Here is an 18,622-nt window from a genome sequence, read left to right as displayed (position 1 = left end):
GTGCTCCATTGTGATAATAGGGGCTTGGTCCTGCCTCAACTTGATATGCCAGACTTTGTTGACTCCGCGTGGGAGGTTTGGCCCTTTCTGAGAAGTGGATATGGGGTTGGGTGAGGAGAAGGTAGAAAGGAGCAGGAGAAGGGGGGAGGGGAACTGAGGTTGATATGTAAAATGAAAAAAAAGACTTTTAAATAAAAAATTTTAAAAATAAAAAAATATAATAATGGCTTTCCATCTAGAATCCTCTGAGTTTGGGCCTCACTCTTTTTGACTAGCTTCTTCAGCTAGCACTCAGACTAGCAGTCTTGAGGAAACACAGGCATCCATTTTAATTAACCATATATCTACCACAGTAATTATGTACTTAGGCAATGACCTGTGACTAGCACAAATATAACCCTACTCTCTGCCCTACACTGTTTGTTTAGAATCTAGTTAGCCAAAGGACTGGCATCACAAGAGCAAGATATCATGAAAATCAGATTTAAAAAAACCATACTACATAGAAGAGATCCATCCTAGGAATGATTATGAATTTACAAAGTTGGGTTTATTACTCAATAACTAATGAATTATTATTTACATTCAATAATAACTATTTTGAGAAAGGTAATCTTAAATCATCGCAGAAGTTTGTTCTATGTTTAACATATTCTTGGTAGTTGGAGAAATATGTAAACCATATTTAACAAAATATTAATGTATATGCAGTTCAAAAAAATGTAATATTGTGTTTAGATCATATTGTGAAGGGCCCTTATACTGTACTTTCTAAGAGACAACAGATGTAGTAGTTTCAAACTTTTTTTATATGGCTGCAGACATGTCCAGCTTGACTTATAATTTCGTGTGTGTGTGTGTGTGTGTGTTAAATATTATAAAATTAAGCCTAGGCATAATGGTAAACATGAAGCATACATTTTATGATAAAACTGGCATGAATATTCAGAACACTAAACTCTTTCAAATGGCTTAGGTTTTTCCCGTTTTCAGACATTAAAATGTAAGAAAGAAACAAATATATAAAAGCCTTTAATTTTTATACATCGTGTTTTAAACACATAAATTAAGATAACTCTGGGACCAATATATTAGTGCAGGCTAAAATTCAGTGACTTAAAATATACCTAACATATTATGAATGTTCTGTAAAGATGACCAATACATAGTGTAGGAAGATATAACAAATGTGCATTTAAATAGAATATCTAAACTTGAAAATACTTTTCCTTACTTCATTAGCCTTTATTGAAAGTCATTGATTCCTAAAGTACTCTCGTGTAGAACTAAGCATGACCATCAGTCACATCTCAGTCTGCAAAGTGGGTCATTGGTGTCCAAAACAATGTATGTAAGAAGGAAAACACATAAGAAAACAAGAGATCTCAACATCGAAACTCACCACAGAGTCCTTCTGTATAGGACGACAAGTTAAACTGGGGTCCGAAGTGAATGTCTATGATTCCTGTAAGGTGAGCCCACTTTATGACTAACCCAGCAGGAGTAGTAATCACATACATTGTGCCAGAATCTTCTATGAACAGTTCTTGACTTGAAAAGGGCAAAGGCACGACAATAGAATCCACATCTACCTAGAATAACATATATATATAGCCCTTAGGAGAAGATTTCTTAAAATATAGAAAATAAAATTAGCCTTTTGCATCGTGTAGGATTTTTAGTGTATGAAATTTTACTTCTCTGCCACCCCACACCTTTTGATAACTTTTAGTCTTCTTGTTGACCCTTTGCTATGCCTTGATATATTCAACATTCTCTCTTTGTATTTTACTTTTTCTGAAAAGTAAATTTGTTTCACATATTTTTTTTAGCCTGATTCCCTCAACATGATGACCAGACCATTATTTACTAGGATTAATTTAAGACAGAGATACTTTTTCTTCTAACCCAAGATTCAAGAGTAATGATGTTCAGAAAAAATATCTTTCAAACTTAATAAAGATTAAGTATCTCAGTGATTCTACTTCCTTGGTTTTGTTGAGATTCTGGACTTAATTATCAGCATGTCTACTTGATACTTTTAAAGCAGACAGCCCAAGGAGATTATACTTTAAAAAAAATAACAGTGATTTGAGGTCATTACCATGATATAGAACCATGATTTATAAGTAACAGCAATTTTGGTAGTTAACTCTCTCACCAATTTTCTGGGTCTCCATCTTTGGACCCTAATCCTGTTGCCTCTTCTACTCCCTGCTTTCTTCCCACTCTTTAAGACATCAGGATTCATCTCCTCCATATAGGCCTGTTTGACCCCCTCTGTGAGTATATCACTTTCTTTCTGTATTTCTCTGATATATCGCTCATAATTTTAATCCCTATACTTCCTATGTTTCAATCACCAGACAAGAATACAAAAGCCACACAACTGCAGATTAATTAATATTAGTATCAGTGCTGTATTGTCTCAGATAATACTGTTAACAGCTGGATATTAATTTAACAAATGACCAGCAGTTGTCCAGGAATATGTTCAAATGAGGAAAATAATAATAATCCCCTCTATCCAAATGCTCAAAATAATAGCAGTTACTATATTTGAGGCTATTTACCATATACTCTATCAACTTCTATCGAAATAAAAAATGCAAGCGCTATCATCTAAAAATTACCATACTTGCATATTTTAAGTTTTACTTAGTTAAACTCTTTTACTATCTTATTTTATGTTCATTTTAATATTAATTACATCATAGAATCGAGGGAATTGTGGCAATGCAGTAATTATGTCTAGAAAGCAAGATAGTAGGCCATCCATGTAAAGCAAAACCTTTGTACATTTTTCTTTATTCTTTAGATTGAACCAGTTAGAGCTAAATGATGTATTCATCTGACAAGTCAGTTTGTTTAAGCTAATTTTTATTGATTTTTGTTGAGCTCTACATTTTTCTCTGCTCCCTTCCTGGCCTCTTCCCTCCCCTTCAACCCTCTCCCAAGGTCCCCATACTTCAATTATTCAGGACAATTCAATTTTACATGCTAAACAGATTCCTCAGATTAGAGCTTTTCCGATAAAATCGCTCAACTCCTTTCAAGCACTTCATCACTTTGGTTTATGTTATTAGGATAAATTTGAATATGTTATTTTTATTTTTAAGTTAGTACTTATTCATTAAAATAGAGTGGTGTCAACACTCCCGAACAAGCCATCAGTCTGCCATTCTCCTGGGGCTCTTCCCTGGCAAGTTATTGCTACTGCTGTTTTCTACAGTGTGTTCCTTCCTCTCCACATCCTTTCCTTCACCTGACGTGAAACATGAATCTTAGTTCTGGAAGTAGAAGTTTGGTGACTCACACACCATCTGAGAGTGTGCGGCAGGTGTAATGTGACCCTCCATTAGTCTCGTGGAGAATAACCATTTGAAATGCCTTCACATAGATGGAGGGAAAATACCAAACTAAGAAACACATCCTTTAAAAAAAAAAACAAAAAAAACAAAGAAAAGAAAAAGAAAAACAACAACAAAAAAAAAACCCACAGCCTTTAACTTTCCATGACAAAAATACTTATTCACAAGAGCAATAAAAAATACACTCATGTCTAATTCCTCCTTTTATGAAAACGATTGTTTTGCATAATTTCCTACTCTAATCCCATATGAGAACATATCTTAATTGCTTGCTCTTACCTTTCTTGCAGCTCTATTAATAAGTATTTGGTGTGTAGATGTTGTCACATTTAGCTTCTTAAAACAAAGCCCTGAGATCCTTCCAAAAGAAGCCTTTATTTGAAAACAAATTAAAATTTTATGATGTTAAGTAGTTTTAGTGACAAGCAAAAGGAGCCTGCAAAATTATTCACAGATACTCACTGGTTTTTTAAGGGCATTTCCATTCTGGGGGAATAAAGAAAGACACGCATTTAAAATGAATGCATTGATTATCCTTCCAACCCATCAGAGTAATATTATAAATCTATGACAAATACTTTTCCATGAAAACTTCCTTTGTTTCAATACTAAAAGATCAGTCTTGTTTAGTATTTTATCACTGTGGATGCCAGGATGTTACAGTGAGCTACAGATTTAGGAAGAAATGACCCCAAGATGGCTGATAACCTACCTGATTCATGGAACATTTTTCAATGTGAACAACGACAATTTCCCCAGGGATTCTTACTAGGATGTAAGAAGCCTTGCTGGACAGGGCAGCACTGTTTCCATCAAATGTGATGATGCTCAGCTCTGACAACATTGAGCACCGACCTAGACCAAAACCGTGCAGAGTGAAAGTTCTTAAACTACTACTTGAATTTTAGAACTAATTTCTCTCATAAAAATATACCTTCTTCCCAACTCCCCTGCTACTCTCATGTTGTGTTTTGGTGTGTGTGTGTGTGTGTATGTGTATGTGTGTGTGTGTCCCCCACTGCCTTAACTGGGATTTGTTGTGTGATCATGGATGGGGATTATTTCCATGGGTGGGGACAATGTACAAGTGGCCACCTTACTGGGAAATATAACTTCCTCTTCTTGTAGCTTAAATCTCTGTGTGGAGAGGAAGATAAGAGAGGATAATGAGGGAGGCTTTTAACCAAAGAACATATAAATATATATAAAATTGTTTAAAAATACATTTTTTCCGAAGTTTATTAAATTATAAAAGTTTCCATTTCCGCCCCCCTCCCAACACCCTCCCACTCCCCCTACTCCCTCTCCTACTCCCTCTCCATCCCAAAGAGCAGTCAGGGTTTCCTGCCCTGTGGGTAGTTCAAGTTCCTCCCCCCTCCCTCCAGGTCCAGGAAGGTGAGTATCCAAACAGACTGGATCCCAAAAAATCCAGTATATGACAAGAGTCCCAGAACCTTCATCTGGCGATGGACGGAGATAGAGACAGAGACCCACATTGGAACACTGGACTTAACTCCCTAGGTCCAAACGAGAAGCAGAAGGAAAGAGAACGTGAGCAAAGAAGGCATGACCAGAGAGAACCTTTATCCGACGATGGATGGCGATACAGACGGAGACCCACATTGGAACACTGGACTGAGCCCCCCAAGGTCCAAATGAGGAGCAGAAGGAGGAAGAACATGAAAAAAGAAAACAGGACCGCGAGGGGTGCGATCACCCACTGATACAAGGGGACTGATTTAATGAGAGTTCACCAAGGCCAGTTGGACTGGGACTGAACGAGCACGTGATCCAACCAGATTCTCTGAATGTGGCTGGCCCGAAGTCTTTCTGAAAAGCCATTGACAATGACACTGGGACTTGTTTCCTCTGCATATACTGGATTTTTTAAAAATACATTTTTAAACACAAATTACCCAGACCTACTCCAGGGACCAGAAAATCTAGAGATGGGCTCGAATACTCTGCCATAACAAGTTCTCGAGATGCTAATACCTGCTATTGGCATGAAAGCAGGATCACAGTCAATTACAAGATCCATTCTGTTCATACAAGGCTCTGCCTTGTTTCCAAAATGCCTTCAAGCTTTCTGAATCTGTTTTAATGCACTCAGTTCTAAATGGGGAAACATTTTTTACAAGCCTCATTAAAATATACTTGAGGTATAAAGTGAAAAGGTGTGTGTGTGTGTGTGTTTGTGTATGTGAGTGTATGTATTGACATGATAATTTAAAAACAAACAACAAAACACAAAACAAAACAAAAAACCTCAACACTGTTCTCTGATTCAGAGATACTGTTCACCGTATGAGAAATGCAAACTCACAGGGACACTCCCACTCAGGACAGCATATATCACTGTTGACTTGAACAGGCCATCCCCGGAACCCGCAATCAGGCATTTCCAAGTCCTTTGGGCAGTTCAGCGACCAGTTGTAAAAGGTCCATTCCATATTAAGGCAGATGTACTGGCTACAGTTGTAAACAGGATCAAACTGTTGAGGCTGATAACAGGAGAGCAAAACCAGGTAAGTTCTCAAGTTCAACTAATGCTTTCATTGGAGTTTAAATTTCACATTCACATTGTTCTTATAAGTATACAGGCAATCAGCCAAAACCTTTTGCAAGATAATTCAGAATTCGCTCTAATTTTTGTTATCTGACCATCTCTGTAATAATCGATATATACTTAAGATTTACATTAACACTGACTTGAGATCAGTTGTATCAGACGTTTAAGCAAGAGTTTTTTTCTTTTTTCAAACAAACACCCAAACTAGAATAGGACAAATTATCAAGGAAATATTCTTAAGTTCTTACTTAACTATGACTTTGATTTTGTTATTGCCATTAGAAATCAATAAGAATTATCTGAATTAGTTTAAAAAAGCACAATTGTGGATGATAGAGACGCAACAATCAGTAAAGTGCTTGATTTTCAAGCATGAAACTTGACTTCAGGCTCTAGAACTCCTGCTAAAAAGCCTGGCATGGAGGAGGTGCACACTTGTAAACTCAGAGCTGCAAAGACAGAGACAGTAGATGCCTGGACTCATTGTTCAACCAGAACATCTTACTCACAAGAGCCAGGCCTTTGAGAAACTCTGTCAAAAAAAATAAGGTGGATGAGTCCTGAGAACCAACACCTAAAGTTGTCCTCTGGCTTTAACATGGCACACATATGTGTGAATGCACACCCAAACATGACACACACGCATACAATGTAATTACAGTTACAAACATGCAGCGTATATCCTGCCTCTCTTTTAGCAATTAACTGGATGCTGTGCCAAAGGGAATTAGTGTTTGTCCAGCGATACACAGATTAGTACAAGTGCTATTGAAAACAATGAGCAGCTGAAATAGACACACAGCCATACCTCACATTCCAAACCTGTAGTTGGAGTCACATCTGATGGAGTAACCATGTCTGCATCTACAAGAAATAAAAACATGTCCCTGTGAGTAGGATAGGAGAGACCATGAAAGGATGCTAAATGTGGTTTTCAAATGTGCTTAGAAGTTTTACGTTGTCTATTTCATTCATTCCTTCCAGGTATCAAGCAAACTGGATGAAATAAAAATAACTTGGTAATTTTGCAGAGGTAGAAACGAAGCCCTTGACAAATCTGGTAAATAGTATGGGCAAATTCTAACTCGGGATTCCTGACTCTAGAATACTACCACTTCGTGATGTTTTTATCAACAATCTCACTGATTAGATGATGTAGCATCACTATCTGAACAGATAAAAATATCAAGGGAATCACCAAATACCCCTCAGGAGCTACAAAACCCCATTGGGTGTCAACGTTAAATTGTGAATCTAGTCCCTTTCACTTGTCAACCTCCAGCTTGGTCTCTTTTCAGGCAGAACAGATGATGCTCTGTGGGACCATGTGGCAACCCAGTGTGAGTGTGATGGAGAGACCGACACACAGGCTCAACAGGCTTGTCTGCAAAACACATTCTAACACTTTCTATCAGTACTGACATCGTGCCTAAAATACTCGGTATGAATAACAACAGGACAGCCAAGGCAAGTGGCTGGAGTCTTTGCTAGCTTTAACTGTAATTTATCATTCACAGGATTTAAAAATACTACACAGTGGTTCCCATTGCTGTTACAAATTATCACAAATTTTAGAAGCTTAAAATATCACCACTTTATCATATTGCAGCTTTAGAAATGAGATTCCCAAGACCAATGTGTTGGTATAGCTTTCTTCTGTAAGTTCTAGGGAAGAGGGTTTCCTTGGCCCTTCCAGATTGCCTGGAGTCCTTGGCTCATGTTTCCTTCTTTAAAACAGCCTCTCTCTCTCTCTCTCTCTCTCTCTCTCTCTCTCTCTCTCTCTCTCTCTCTCGCCCTCTCTCTCTCTCTCTCCTCTCTCTCTCTCTCTCTCTCTCTCTCTCTCTCTCTCTCTCTCTCTCTCTCTCTCTCCCTCCCTCTCTCTCTTCCCCCTCGCTACTGTGTCTGCTGCATCATTTTCCTGACCTGGTGACTACATTGGACCTATGTGGATAATTCAGGCCAAGACTCCCAGATTGAAGTCCAGTCACAAATAAGTCAACCACTTCCCATTAGTTAAGTCTATTTGCCATGAAATGCCACACAAAGACCAATAAGAGTTGAAGACATACACATTTTTGAAGAGTCATTTTCAGTGTATCATAATCTACAAGATAACTCTTACACAATGTTAGTGAATTCTGCAGTTAAACTTATCACGTGTCCTATTTTATAGTATCTAACTTGAGGAACAGTTAAAATGTATTTTAAAAATCCCACTCGTTGATCAAATGAACAATGTTCATGTTATCATGTCTAGATGTTGACTCATGCAGAGAGTGAGGCTTAATAAAGACTTAAATGTCATTTTCCAAGTAAAATGATATCAATTTCTCATTTAGTCCCAGCACAAAATCAGAAAGGAAACAAGTAACTGGGTGTTAGTATGTTCTTCAATGCAGAGGACACATTGTTTCCAGGTCAATGCTGCTTCAATGATGTTAAATTTATCACTGAGTGACCAGCAGTGTCTGACTATAGAATTGTGCTGGCTGAGATCTCAGGACAAACACAGGACATTTAAAATTGAGATGTGTGACTCTCCATATTCCCTGGGTCTTTGGGGACATGATTTTTGGCTATTCCAGAACATTTGTATTTTCAAATGCTTCGGGATCACTTTGTAGATTGCTGAAGAGTCAAATATCAAGTGCTGCTGCCTCAAAAATAGAAACTCTTCTAATCCATGAATGCAGGATTCCATCCCATGTGTTTTCTTCTACCTAATTTTTTATATAATGTTTTGTTTATTACAATGCAACCACATTTCAGATTATTTTACTAAACGTATTCTCAAGTATTTCATATCATTTGTGAATGTTGGTTTAAAAAGGATTTCACAGGCTGTCCAGGAATTCACCATGTAGACCAGTTCAACCTTGAATTTATAGAGATCTTCCCTCCTCTGACTCCCTAGTGTTAGGATTAAATACATGCACCGCCATTCCAAGCATATTTTATTTATTTTTGATGGCACTATAAATGAAGCAATTTTCTTTATTTTTTTCAGACGTTGAACTGCTTGTGTAGCAAAAGACAATTGATTTTCATATTAATCTTATATTCTTTAAGCTTGATGCACTCATTTATTACTTAATGGGCACCTTAGGAAAATAAATATATATGTACATATATATGCTATATACAACTATAAATCATCTTTCTATTGTAGTCTATGAAGTATAATACATATGTACTACATATGAATCATTACTTAAACATTTGAGATATATGTTGAATATTGATTTGTGGGATCAAAGTAAACAGCAGTATGTAGAATTTACAGTCTATGTACTGATGACAGAATATTCAGTCTTATTTCATAGACTTATTCATTCACAGTTTCAGTGAAGTAGTAAAAGGGTCTCTGGCCTTCCCAACATAAATGTTTACAATGACAGATCAATTCCTCATCTCCACAAGAAGGAAGTAGATGCCAAGAACTTGCCCCAGTGACTGGCACTTAATAAACACACAATAAATGCAGTAAATGTTGGCTCATAAGAGTGGTGACCATGGTGAGTATGGTAATGAAGCACAAACTTGGGAAATATCACAGAGTACTTAAAATCCTTTAGTGATTGCCTTCAGAAAAAAAAATCCTTCTTGTCATGGATCTTTTACCTTAGATCTTTTATTCAGTCTCTTGGCTCAATTCCGAATATACAAAATACATTTGCTTGCATGATGTGTTCCGTTGTTGTTGTTGTTGTTGTTGTTGTTTTGGTTTGTCAAGACAGAATTTCTCTATGTAGCTTTCGAGCCTGTCCTGGAACTCGTCCTGTAGACCAGGCTGGCCTCAGACTCACAGAGATCCGCCTGCCTCTGCCTCCCGAGTGTTGGGATTAAAGGTGTGCGCCACCACCCGGATTACAGGTTCCCTCTAAACCTTCACACATGTTGGGCTTTCAAGCTTTAATCTTTTAATTTTTGCTTCTTCTAGACACTCACCTCCTGTCTACTGATAACTCTACAGATGGTTTTTTGAGGCTTTACCTCCAAAATAATAAGCATGCCCTTCTGTAAGTTGTTCCTGTGTGCCAGCATTGTAATAAAGTCATCCTTCAGTATTCTTGAGGGATCAAGATCCACAAATACCATGACCTGTGGGTGATCAAGTCCCTAACACTAGTTAGTGTCGTATTTGCATATAACCTATGTGTCTTTCTGTATACTTACATCACCTTTTGTCTTAAATTACTTATGTCTAGTATAATGTAAAAGCTACACGAACAAGAATTTAGCTTATGTTTTAGGAACATTTTATATGTTTGTATTTTATATGTTATTATGTAAGAGGAACATTTTATATGTCATTTACCCACAGGAATATTTTTCCAAATACTTTTGATCCATGCTTGGTTGGAAGCTATACACATGGAGTGCTCTTTGTTTTGCAATACTTCGTCAACAATTGTTTATATTAAGATAGAATTTATGAGCTCTTAAACATCCCCACCCTATCCAAGTGCCCAGAGAGAACCAGGCACATTATTCAACTGAGGCTAACTAAATGTAACTAAACTTTTGTAAATCACAACCCCTGGAGGAGTATATTAATCTCGGCAAGACTCTATGAGTGGATTTATGAAATCATTTCATCGAGCAAGTTTCACAGTGAGGGAGGTATGTGAGGGTAGGAGCCCCAAATGATTCCTCAGAAGTTTGGTCAGAATCCAAAATATCAAGGAAAGTTTCGGAGGAAACCTGGATTATATACATCTTCTGAAAGCCAACTTCCACTACCATGAATTTGAAAGAAGCCTTAGTAGCCTACACGATCTGAAATGGAGAAGGAGGTGGACCAGTTGCAGAATCCTCACACAGCCCCTTAATAAAAACAAAAGTCACCTTTGGGGTTTTTGTCAATTTGGTAGTCCATGTAGTAGCAGCTGGGATAAAGGGGCCCAGGCTTGTATTGCTGAATGCTAAATTTGCTGTTTAAAATTGTAGCTCTCCCCAAATCCCTGGGTATGGCTCCTTACCTGGTGGCACTAATGCAGGTTCTGTGGGAATCAGTGGTATGCCTGCAAAGAAACAGAGGTGCCCTGCCTTAATCTGTAGTTACATAAAAGAAGACTCACCTAACACATACAGCTCTTTGCCTTAAAGGGGAATATTTAAGGAAAGAAATCACAAAAAAGGAAAACCCAGGATAGCCAAAACAATCCTGATACAATAAAAGAATTTCTAGAGTCATCACAGTTCCTGACTTCAAACTCTACTACAGAGCTACTGTACTGAAAACAGCCTGGTATTGGCATAAGAACAGACAGGAGGACCAAAGGAACCGAATAGAAGACCCAGATACCAATCCACACACCTATGAACACCTGATTTTTGACAAAGAATCAAAAAATATTAAATGGAAAAAAAGAAAACGTATTTAACAAATGGTGCTGGCATAACTGGATATCAACATGTAGAAGAATGAAAATAGACCAATATCTATTACCATACACAAAACTCAAGTCCAAATAGATCAAAGACATTAACATAAAGCTAGTCAGACTGAACCTTATAGAAGAGAAAGTGGGAAGTACACTTGAGCACATTGGCACAGGATACCACTTCCTAAATATAACCCCAGCAGCACAGACACTGAGAGAAACAATTAATAAATGGGACCTCCTGAAACTGAAAAGCTTTTGTAAAGAAAAGAACACAGTCATCAAGACAAAATAATAGCCTACAGAATGAGAAAAGATCTTCACTAACCCCACATCAGACAGATCTGATCTCCAAAATATACAAAAAACTCAAGAAATTGGTCATCAAAAGTATAAATAATCCAATAAAAAATGGAGTACAGACTTAAACAGAGAACTCTCCACAGAGGAATCTAAAATGGCTGAAAGACTCTTAAGAAAATGTTCAACATCCTTAGTCATCAGAGAAATACAAATCAAAACAACTTTGAGATTTCATCTTATACCTGTAAGAATGGCCAAGATCAAAAACACTGATGACAACTTATGCTGGAGAGGCTGTGGGGAAAAGGGAACACTTCTGCATTGCTGGTGGGAATGCAAGCTGGTACAGCCTTTTTGGATGTCAGTGTGGTGATCTCTCAGAAAATTAGGAAACAACCTTCCTCAAGACCCAGTAATTCAACTTTCGGGTATATATCCAAAGGATGCTCAATTGTGTCACAAGGACACGTACTCAACTATGTTCATAGCAGCATTGTTTGCCATAGCTAGACCCTGGAAACAACCTAAATGCCCTTTCACTGAAGAATGGATAAGGAAAATGTGGTATATTTACACAATGTAGTACTACACAGCAGAAAAAAGTAATGATAGCTTGAATTTTGCAGGCAAATAGATGGAGCTTGAAAACACCATTTTGAGTGAGGTAACCCAGACACAGAAAGCCAAATATCACATGTACTCACTCATAGAGGTGGATTTTAAACATAAAGCAAAGAAAACCAGCCTACAAATCACAATCCCAGAGAACTTAGACAACAATGGGAACACTAAGAGAGAGATATAAATATCTAATCTACATGGGAAGTAGAAAAAAGAAAAACAAGATCTCCTGAGTAAATTGGGAGCATGGGGACCTTGGGGGAGTGTTGAAGGGGAGGGGAGAAGCAGAGAGGGGTGCAGAGAAATATAGATGTAGAGTTCAATAAAAATCAAAAGTCTCACAGTCTTTAAAAAAAGAAATCACAAGAAAGAGATATGAGAAGCAACATGGATATGTTTAAGAAAATAATTGGGCTGGGGGGAGTGAGGAGGACCTTGGACTTCCCATAGGATAGGGAACCCTGACTGCTCTTTGGCCTGGAGAAGGAGGGAGAGGAGGAGTGGGGAGGGGAGAGGAGGGAAGTGGGAGAAGGGGAGGAGGTGGAAATTTTTAATAATAAATAAATAAATAAATTTTTACAAAAAGAAAACAATTGGGAAGTTATAAAACAGCCCAATGATGAGGGGATTGAAATAAGTTATTTTCTTTCTCAAACTTCTGACTGTAACTATTTTCCTCAGAAAAAAATTATCTGTGCTTTTCATTTTAAACAGTAAATTAAGCACGGTCCACACTTACAGTCTTCTGGATAAACACATTTAAGTGTCACCTCGTCCAGGATCATATGCTTGGGGCAGTGCGGCAAACATCCTTCAACCCTTTAAGTGAAAAAATAAATGAAATAAAGTGTAAATAGAAAAATCCGCATTATATATTTGCAACTGAGGTTTAGTATGTTTAAAAAATCTTCATCATCAGACACTTGGGAGAACTTTACTTCTTTATTTTTAAGTGTGTGTGTGTGTGTATGTGTGCATGTGTGCATGTGTGTGAATGTGTGTGTGTGTGAGAGAGAGAGAGAGAGAGAGAGAGAAAGAAAGAGAGAGAGAGAGAGAGAGAGAATGTATACCATGTGTGTGCAGATGCTTACGGAGATCAGAAGAGGGTATTAGATACCCTGGAAACAGTTGTGAGATACCCACTGTGAATAACAGGAACCCAACTCAGACTGTATCTAAAATCTACAGGGACACCTAATCATGGAGTCATCTCTCTGACCTCTACTCTCACTTCTATATTCCAAATATCTGAGCAGATTGCTATGAAGTTTGACTAGTATTGTCCTGAAGAGGTTTATAGGACAGACAACGTCAACGGTGGCTTTAGCTGCCTATTATTCAGCCCTAACCTCCCTGAAAGGAGAATTGAGATCTCACACAGAAAGAAATGGAGTGGTTCACAGAAGAGGGGTTTTTTTTTCATATAGACAAGGAGGAATAACGGTGAAGGTGCAAGTTCTCGGGGGAATTAATATTTGTACCCAAATTCCTTCAGTGATATAGGTGAGAGTGTATCTAATTATGAGTTGGAGAAAGACCCGTTTTAAGACCCAAGAAGTATGTGACTTGAATAAGAAACCCCATTACTTATAGGAGTCACAGAAGTAAAGGGACAGTCTCAAAATTTTCAAGACACCATGGGCTTAGGCACTGTGTGCACAAACCTAAAGATGGCATGTAGGTCACTTCTCTTCCTAGGAATAAGACCAAAGCCTGACGGAAATCATATTTTCCTGTCATCCAGATGAAGCTCAGAGCCCAATGTTTCCTTATTGGAAGGAACTATAATCTACCCTGTACAAGCCAAGTCTAATTATTAGATTCACACACGCCAGACAGAATTACTGCAAATCCTCATAGGAAAGGGCCTAATTATCTGCCTCTCAAATGCACTAGCAGGCTGTAATAATACTTTTAATAATTTCTAAACACTTCCAGTTGTTTCGGGCGTTAATAGGTTGGACAAAGACGTGCAGCTTTCCATTCAGGGTGAACGTGAGCTAACCTGACATGAAGACGGGTCAGCAGCGGCAGAGGGCAGTGTTTGTGAGGCAAAGGCTTTCTCCTACCGAACAGGCTTAAGTAGGACCAGTCAGCAACGTCTTAGATTCCACATGTACAAATGCATCTTTTAAAATACAAACAGCTTATACATGCGCAGCTGCTTGTATCACACAATGGGCTGGAATAATGGAGCTTTAATAGGCAATATGATCCCATTTGAAGCTTTATCAGACAGCTGAAGAGAAATTAAAGTTACAGGAAAATTGACAAGCTAAAGCCAGTGGATTATGATTAAATGAAGTCATCCTTATTTTTTGATTTGACTCAGTTATTTTGCAATTGTTTTGTAGAGGACAAGATCCATACCTATCCTCCTAAGCCATTTTCCAAAAGCCATTATTTTATCCCTTACCAGTAACTCCCTAGTCACATATAACAGACTTCTCTTTGCTTTGGCATACAGCTAATATTATGACCAGCTTCTAACAAATAGATGGAATACCTCATTGTAAAGGAATTACTGTAAAACATACATAATAAGAGGAATTTATATTTGTGCCCCACAATACACTGCTTGACACGTTTTCTCACAAACAGCTTTGATCTTTAACAGTTGCTTGGTACCAGAAACTCAAGTAATCTGAGACAAGAATGAATGATGATTCATTTGGGCACTTCAAAGAGGGATGCAGGGGCATAGGAAAACCCAGCTTAGTGCATAGGCCCCTTTGGGCCAAGGGCACAATCAAGAGTTGGTACAGACTCTTCAGCATAGGGGACAGGACAGGAAGGGATATGCACAAATGAGAAAGAGTTTGGCAGGTAAAAGCTTCCCTGCATCTTCTAGTCTCCCCCTCCATCTTCCCCATAAAGGGAAGTCCCTCAAAGCAGCACACTGGAGGCATTGAGGGAGCTGGCATCAGTCACCTCAGACACTGGTTGTGCTACAAAAGGAATAAGGACACCTAAATGCCACTTCCTGTTACAGCTGGCTTTTCTCCTAGTGACAAACACATGTGTCTTCTGTTCACTTCCTCCCCCGGGGTCATCATTACCATGTGGTCATGCAGCTGCCTGGTCCCCACAGAAGGGGCATGATGAGATGCACTTGTGACTATGAGAGATCCAAAAGGTAATCGCCCTTCTTTCTTTACACACACATGCACACACACACACACACACACACACACACAAGCATGCATACAGGTTTCAATTTAAAGATAACTATCAGAAGTCCTTTATTCCTCTCATCTCACAACCCTTGGTAGACAGGGCACAGTGGATCAGACCCTCTCTCTTCAAACTGTGTGCCTTAGGGAGAGCTGAGTGGCTTCTCTGGGCCTCAGCTAGTCTGCTCTAAAAAGGAGGGGGGATGGGATTAGCCATATTACAACCCTGAAGAATGACACCTGAATGTTCTGCTGATTTTGGTCCCTTCTCTAGCTCTTGCCAGACTGTTGAGCCTGCTTATGTGTCTGTCTCCTTTGTGAAGACTGAGAATTCCTGACCTGGCTTAGGTCTTACTTGAAAAGTCGCATGCCTGGGGCATTTCGTAGTACTGATAATAATATTGTGCAAAGCACTCCTAGGTCTTTAGTATAAAATGACCTCAAAATATTCCCTTCTACTATGGGTCCATTTCCCCTTTCTTATGAAAGATGCTTACACTCCCTGTTTCCATTTTGCCTCTTTTTTATGTCCAGGGTACTAGACCCTATGAAGAATTTTCAGTTATAAGAAATTGAATATCATAGAAGTAAATTTCTCTTCTTAATATTTTCCTTATCTCATCAAAGGGCAATATAGTCTTCCGTGGAGTTAAATGGTTTGAACTTTCCAAGAGTTGTCAGGTTTCACTATTGTGAACTGAAGTTCCTAGAAAAAGCCATACACACGTGTAGTAGCATTTTATTTGTATTTTAATAAATAAAGTTTGCCTAAAGATCAGAGAGTGAAACAGTCCCACTGGTCAGCCTTACAGATGAGGCAGTGGTAACACACACCCTTAATCCCAGTAGCCACACTAGTGGCCATAGAAAAAAGGCAGCACGTGCCTTTAATCCCAGGCCTAGAGAAAAAAAATAAAATGCAAGGAGACAGCTCTCAGGTTCAGTCTCATTCTGAGATTCCTGGAGACAGGACCTCCATTTCAGACTGAGGTCGAGGTAAGAGCCAGTGACTGGCTGCTTTGCTTTTCTGGTATTCAGGCTGAACCCTAATTTCCCTCTCTGAGTTTTTAATTAATCATGTTACATTTGGTACCCAACATTTGGGGTACAAATTATGAAAAAGCCTTTTACCTGAAGCTTTTTTAGCCACCAGCCCAGGTCAGAGCTAGGATTGGAATTCCAGCTCTAGGAATTGAAATCCAAACCTATCCACCTGGGTTCCGGAGAAGCAATCGCTTTCCCAGCTCTCGTCTGCCATGGCTTAGCTTCCATGTAAATATGGAAAATACACAGAGAATCTGGACACTGTTTGTTATTGTGTCATCTTTAAAATGTTTGACTGCTGAGGAAGGAACAAGAGCTGCTAAAAGGCATTTGATTACAAATGCTGCTGGATTTACCCAACCTGTATATTCTGAAAATGACTTGACTTCAAAGTTGAAATAAAGAGGTATGTTACTTTGGAGAAAAAGTTTTGTTTTCCTTTCCACAGAAAGCGGCATTTATTCTGTGTTAAGAAAAATAAGATTTGATCAGGGAAGACCCCTTGAAAACTCTCTTAGGAGTGGATGGCCCAGATGATCCAATGTTTTAGAGCACCTCTCTTGCAGGTTCTTCTTAGTTCTACAACCAGAACAGCTTCAAGACTGCTGGCTGAGATGATCCAGCCTCAAAGAATTTAAAGGTTAATGCACCAATGTTACTTACGGTGGGAGAAAAGCACAGGCTAGGGCTTCAGGATCGCTACACGTTTTAAAACAAGGAGTGGCACAAGGTTCGTATCTCCATTCACACATCCTCCTGTAAGGTACCACTGCCTGGATTTCTGAGCAAAAAAGAGGAAGGAGAGTTAAGTATATTGGCACATACATTTTGAAAACTAATAACTTCTGATAAGAACCAGTGTGGTGTTTGATCTCTCTCTCTCTCTCATCATAATATTCCATCAGATAAGAACATTACAGTTCCCCGAGGACCAAAAGATCTGGGATCTTATGTCGAATGACTAAATGAAGATCTAGCCTCCAAAGAGTAAAATGCCCTCTTATGCCCTCTTATCTCTCACGTTTAGTTAAGTTTTCAGTTATTTCCCCATAATAGTAGTTTAGAATTTTACTCTTTATACAGTAATTTTAATTCTATTTTATACTTGCAGAACTCTGCTGAGGAACATCATTTGTGATCTGAAATGAAAGATGCCTTCTTTATAATAATCTAGCATCTTCCCAGCCTCAATCAGGAAAACAGTAAGACCAAGACACACATCTCAAGACAAAACTCTTGGGAGCGTGTCCCACCACTGTCCTTCCCACAGAACTCAGCATGGTTCTCATACATAGCAAGTCCTGCTTGAATACAAACAGAGCAAATCAGAGGGATTGAAAGATAAACCCTGTAATTCTAGATCGTTTGGTTAAAGACTTTTCTCTTACAAGCTCTGGCTGAGACATCAGTGGCACCCGGAGTGCAAAATCCAGACTGCCATGTTCTGCTACTCCCGCTGCTGAAGCGCATCTTGAGTGTGGAGAGACAAGACATCCATCACCTGCCCTGAGCTGCCCTCCTGAGCAGGGGAGGTGAGGGTCACAGCACTAACTCATGGCTTACAGTGAATATTAAACTTCAAGGGACTCTCGCCACCTACAGGAAAATGATGAAGTTGCTTGTCCCACTCCCTTCTGTCCCATCAGACTAGGTCCAAGGCAACAAGTGCTGAAAGCTATTAGGGAGCCTGTAGCCCTGTTTTGAGTTCCTTGCTAGAGTAACAGCCTCAGCTGCATTTAAACGAAACTTCTCGCCATACTTAGAACCTTTGAACTTGGGGTTTTAGGCTACAGCTTTTACAAAAGCTCAATTTGGGTTTTCTGAAATCCACCCACTAAAGAGGTTTTCAGAAAATCATTCACAGCAGAAAAGGCAGATGATTAGCAATATTGAACTCCTTCAGAGGATTGTTTCAAATGGAGCAGTGTTTGAAGACTTCACACAGAAGTCAAGCTACTGGAGTTTGAAACTCAAGCATGACTTCAGCTGTGCAAAGACATGATTGCTTTCTGACATGTAGGGCTCCTCAGCTGTAGAACGCAAATGGTCTTTCTTGGAAATCACACCAGGTTTTTGCAAAACTAAGAAAACTTTCCAGGGGTTAATGAATGGAGACACTCTTGAATTCAGAAGACAAAGATAAATAATGCT

At 38.7% G+C, this 18,622-nt stretch overlaps 1 protein-coding gene across 1 annotated transcript in view; it reads right to left on the bottom strand.

Annotated features, from left to right (window-relative positions):
• Positions 1 to 18,622, bottom strand: part of Otogl (otogelin like) — a 117,044-nt gene that overhangs the window by 21,723 nt on the left and 76,699 nt on the right. The window contains exons 29-37 of the mRNA XM_085683473.2: positions 17,135 to 17,252; positions 12,994 to 13,073; positions 10,926 to 10,967; positions 6,752 to 6,807; positions 5,698 to 5,875; positions 4,084 to 4,226; positions 3,834 to 3,857; positions 3,651 to 3,743; positions 1,403 to 1,592 (exon numbers count right to left, since the gene is read on the bottom strand). Of these exons, the coding sequence (XP_085539599.2) occupies positions 1,403 to 1,592; positions 3,651 to 3,743; positions 3,834 to 3,857; positions 4,084 to 4,226; positions 5,698 to 5,875; positions 6,752 to 6,807; positions 10,926 to 10,967; positions 12,994 to 13,073; positions 17,135 to 17,252 (924 nt within the window). The remainder of the gene's footprint in view (positions 1 to 1,402; positions 1,593 to 3,650; positions 3,744 to 3,833; positions 3,858 to 4,083; positions 4,227 to 5,697; positions 5,876 to 6,751; positions 6,808 to 10,925; positions 10,968 to 12,993; positions 13,074 to 17,134; positions 17,253 to 18,622) is intronic.

Source organism: Myodes glareolus, chromosome 26 (genome assembly GCF_982192425.1).
Source record: "Myodes glareolus chromosome 26, mMyoGla1.1, whole genome shotgun sequence".
Lineage (NCBI taxonomy): Eukaryota > Metazoa > Chordata > Mammalia > Rodentia > Cricetidae > Myodes > Myodes glareolus.
The sequence above is the reverse complement of the archived record's forward strand: the minus strand, read 5'-3'. Positions and strand labels throughout refer to the sequence as shown.